General features: G+C 35.9%; 1 protein-coding gene across 1 annotated transcript in view; it reads left to right on the top strand.

The window, feature by feature from the left end:
• Positions 1-1,102: 1,102 nt before the first annotated feature.
• Positions 1,103-3,479, top strand: part of LOC106474677 (potassium channel subfamily K member 4-like) — a 28,097-nt gene continuing 25,720 nt past the window's right edge. Inside the window, exon 1 of the mRNA XM_013935368.2 lies at positions 1,103-1,280. Within this exon, the coding sequence (XP_013790822.1) occupies positions 1,278-1,280 (3 nt within the window). The 5' untranslated portion in view covers positions 1,103-1,277. The remainder of the gene's footprint in view (positions 1,281-3,479) is intronic.

Here is a 3,479-nt window from a genome sequence, read left to right as displayed (position 1 = left end):
ATCATGAAAACCGACTATGAGCGACCATGAAAATCGGCTACGAAACTTTTATATAATCCTCCCAAACAAAGACAAGCAATCATGAAAACCGACTATGAGCGACCATGAAAATCGGCTACGAAACTTTTATATAATCCTCCCAAACAAAGACAAGTGACCATGAAAACCAATGATACATTAGTTGAACGTCACATATGTATCATGGGTAAAGTTTCACATGGCATGAGTAGAGGTAGAATATATTTCGCCTTGTATCAGTGAATTATTTGAGTTGAGTAAAAATGTACTTTATTCTTAAGTCATCTTTCTAAGTTGTGGGTGTCATGATTATATATGTCTAAACTGGTTGTTTTATTGTTAAAGTGATCGGGATAAACTATTTGCTACCTTTAGAAGTATTACAGTTTTTATGAGAAATTTGCATTTTATACTTTAAATGTTATAAATACTGTAAGTTAGTTTATGGATATGTTTCTGTGTCTAAATATATTTATGTATGCTAGATTTACATTATTATTTTTTAATTCAGTGCGCGATAGTAATGGTATCCAACTTCTACTTTTGTTGTCAAGTGTAAAACCTTGTGTGGTGAATAGAGAGGAGTGCAGGGCAGTAAAATAATAGTGAGCATCTGTCTTCGTATGTTCGATGTTTTGTTTAATTGCTTGGAAATATACAAACAATGGTTTCTGCACTTCATCTATAAAAGCAATTTTACCTCTATGTGTTTTTCAGATTTTTTTATTACTTATTTTATATGTAGATTAATATATTTCGTTTCGTTTTTATGACTGTATACAGAATACATTTACCAGAAACGATGATTTATTCCCGCATGAGGGCGCTAATAAGGTTATATGTAAGCTTAAAGCACCTGCAACTCTAGTCTCTTTTTTTTAATATTTCTTTTGCGGGAAAGTTGCCAACTAGAAATGATCTACTTCCAGTTGAAATTTCTCGCTCTGTGTTCCTAAAAATACAACAAAATTAACATGCCCTATCGTGAAGAGGCCAGGAATACCGCATGATGATGTCTGTTTCTGTTTGAACTGAACGACACCACGTGGCGATGTCTTTTTCCGCTTGAACTACCCTATTTACTCTGAGAAAGGGAAAGCCTGTATTCAAAGATAATGGTTAGGGTTAGATCGAACGGTCACTCGATTGAATGAAAGGTTACTGCACTGTTTGACTGATTGACTAAGACGGTTTCGCTTCTCTGACAGTTTTAATATCTCGCGCAAAGTTCTTTGATTCGTAAGGCTTCAAGAACACGTATGGTAAGTACGAAACAAACGTCAATGTAATGTTCTTAAGATCTTTTAAATGTGTACTTTCACGATGTAAGGCACAAGAAAGCGTATTTATTCTCCAGTTTCTGCTATTTTCATGATTTAAACTTCTATTTCTAGCTAAAGAGTTAATCGGTGCCTTTGTTGAGAAAGGTTTTTCGACAGATAAAATAACTGATGGATAATCATGTGTTCTTTGTTAAGTATCTTTGCAAGCATAAAAATAAGAACTATTTTCTTCATATTCGTGATAACAGCAGAAAGTGTGGATATACTTAACCGAAGAAGATAGAAATACTAAAAAAAGAATTGGAGATAAAACAATGTCAGTACGTGTGAGAGAAAAACTCTTCCGTCTCATGACAGTTAACTCTTAAACACGGTTTACTAGTCTTATACGATGATGTTTCAAATGTATCGATAACACTCGAAGGTAATATTCATGCTCCCCTATAATTTGTGGAGCTCTTAAGAGTTCAAAGCCAATTAATACCTAATACAAATCAATATGTAAGCCGTGATGAATTTCAGTTACACAATTTTATTCTTAAATGCTCCGTATTTGAAGAAGAATAACACCACACACACACAAACAAAAACTGGTCCTGTTCTACAAAACTAGAAATACGAGTAGAAGATTTGGAGATCGTCATTTATCATCCACACTTCGATCTTTGGAGTTTCTACAACTTTGCCTTCTTGTACCTAAATCAGAAATTTGTGGTTGCTGTTTCTCTTAGTTAACCTCAGTTTACCGAAATCTGTGGACTTGCCTACTACTAGTAGTAAGAAAAGTTTACTGCCCTAAGTTTTATGTGTTTCCGACCACTTATTTCTTCATCGTTAAATGACTTGTTGGAGTTAGTTTGGGTATTATGTTGTTGATATATAATACGAATACATGTTCTGATATTGTAAAACCAAACGCCAAATTTTTCCCGATTCCTTTTTAAGCACAAAATTCACTAAGTCTGGCATTTAGAGTACCAAAATGTGAAAGTACGTTTGTTTCAAAGCAAAAATGAATTAAAGAAACAAAACGTTTAGGGTAACCATACCATTACTATTGTAAGTATGTATGTAAAGACGATTACTGCAAGTTTCTGTTGTGTTACATCGGCACTACTGATAGTTATTTGCATTTTATTAAAACGATGTTTGAGGGAAGGTGCTGTCTTTGGTCTGATGACCATGATTATACACTTTTGCCCAACACCGTGTTTTCCATCGTTATAAGGACGATGGAGTCAGTCTTAGCCCACACATTTTGACAAACTTTCCACAAGTCCTTCACTGTATGTTAAAAACGGCGTCCTCGACCACATCTTAGGAAACCAAAGGTACAAGTGTCCATTTGAACCCGCATTTGCGGATTTGTTTGTTTGTTTTGAATTTCGCGCAAAGCTACACGAGAACTATCTGCGCTAGCCGTCCCTAATTTAGCAGTGTAAGACTAGAGGGAAAGCAGCTAGTCATCACCAGCTACTGCCAACTCTTGGGCTACTCTTTTACCCACGAATAGTGGGATTGGCCGTCACATTATAACGCCCCCACGGCTGAAAGGGCGAGCATGTTTGGTGGGACGGGGATTCGAACCTGCGACTCGCAGATTGCGAGTCAAGCGCCCTAACCACCTGGTCATGCCGGGCTTGCGGATTTGACTCGAATGAAATTACTTTGATTCCACTCTATTGTATCATCTTTCTTATGAAAACAACCATTGATTTCAAGAATTTTCTTCTTTATTTTTGAGTCAGTAGGTTCTCTTTTGTAACCATAACGTCCTATTTGCAGATGAACATTGCACTGTCGAATGGTCGTTAATTTGCTGTGAGCCAAATATATGTGCTAAACATGTTTCCCGTGGTTCCACAACTAACATCCGTGGCGATATATCACTGTATTGTGAAAATCCTCCTTATAAAGAGTAACTAACTATTTGTAGTGCTTACCGATAGCTTCTAATGCTTGAAACTTAAATGTTAGGATAACTGGAAGTTGTTAAACAGCATATGTAATGGTGCTCACTATACTGGCTACCCCTGTTACATAAAGTGAATAATAAATATCGCTGGAAATTATCGTTGTTACATAATTTAGATAGTGAGAATTGCTGTAGAGGATATCAATAGAGGTTATTGTTCTTACAGAACTATACAGTGTGGATCAAAGGAGGTTATCGTTGTT

The sequence above is a fragment of the Limulus polyphemus genome, unplaced genomic scaffold (genome assembly GCF_000517525.1).
Source record: "Limulus polyphemus unplaced genomic scaffold, Limulus_polyphemus-2.1.2 Scaffold7517, whole genome shotgun sequence".
Lineage (NCBI taxonomy): Eukaryota > Metazoa > Arthropoda > Merostomata > Xiphosura > Limulidae > Limulus > Limulus polyphemus.
This window is presented reverse-complemented; position numbering and strand designations above follow the sequence as displayed.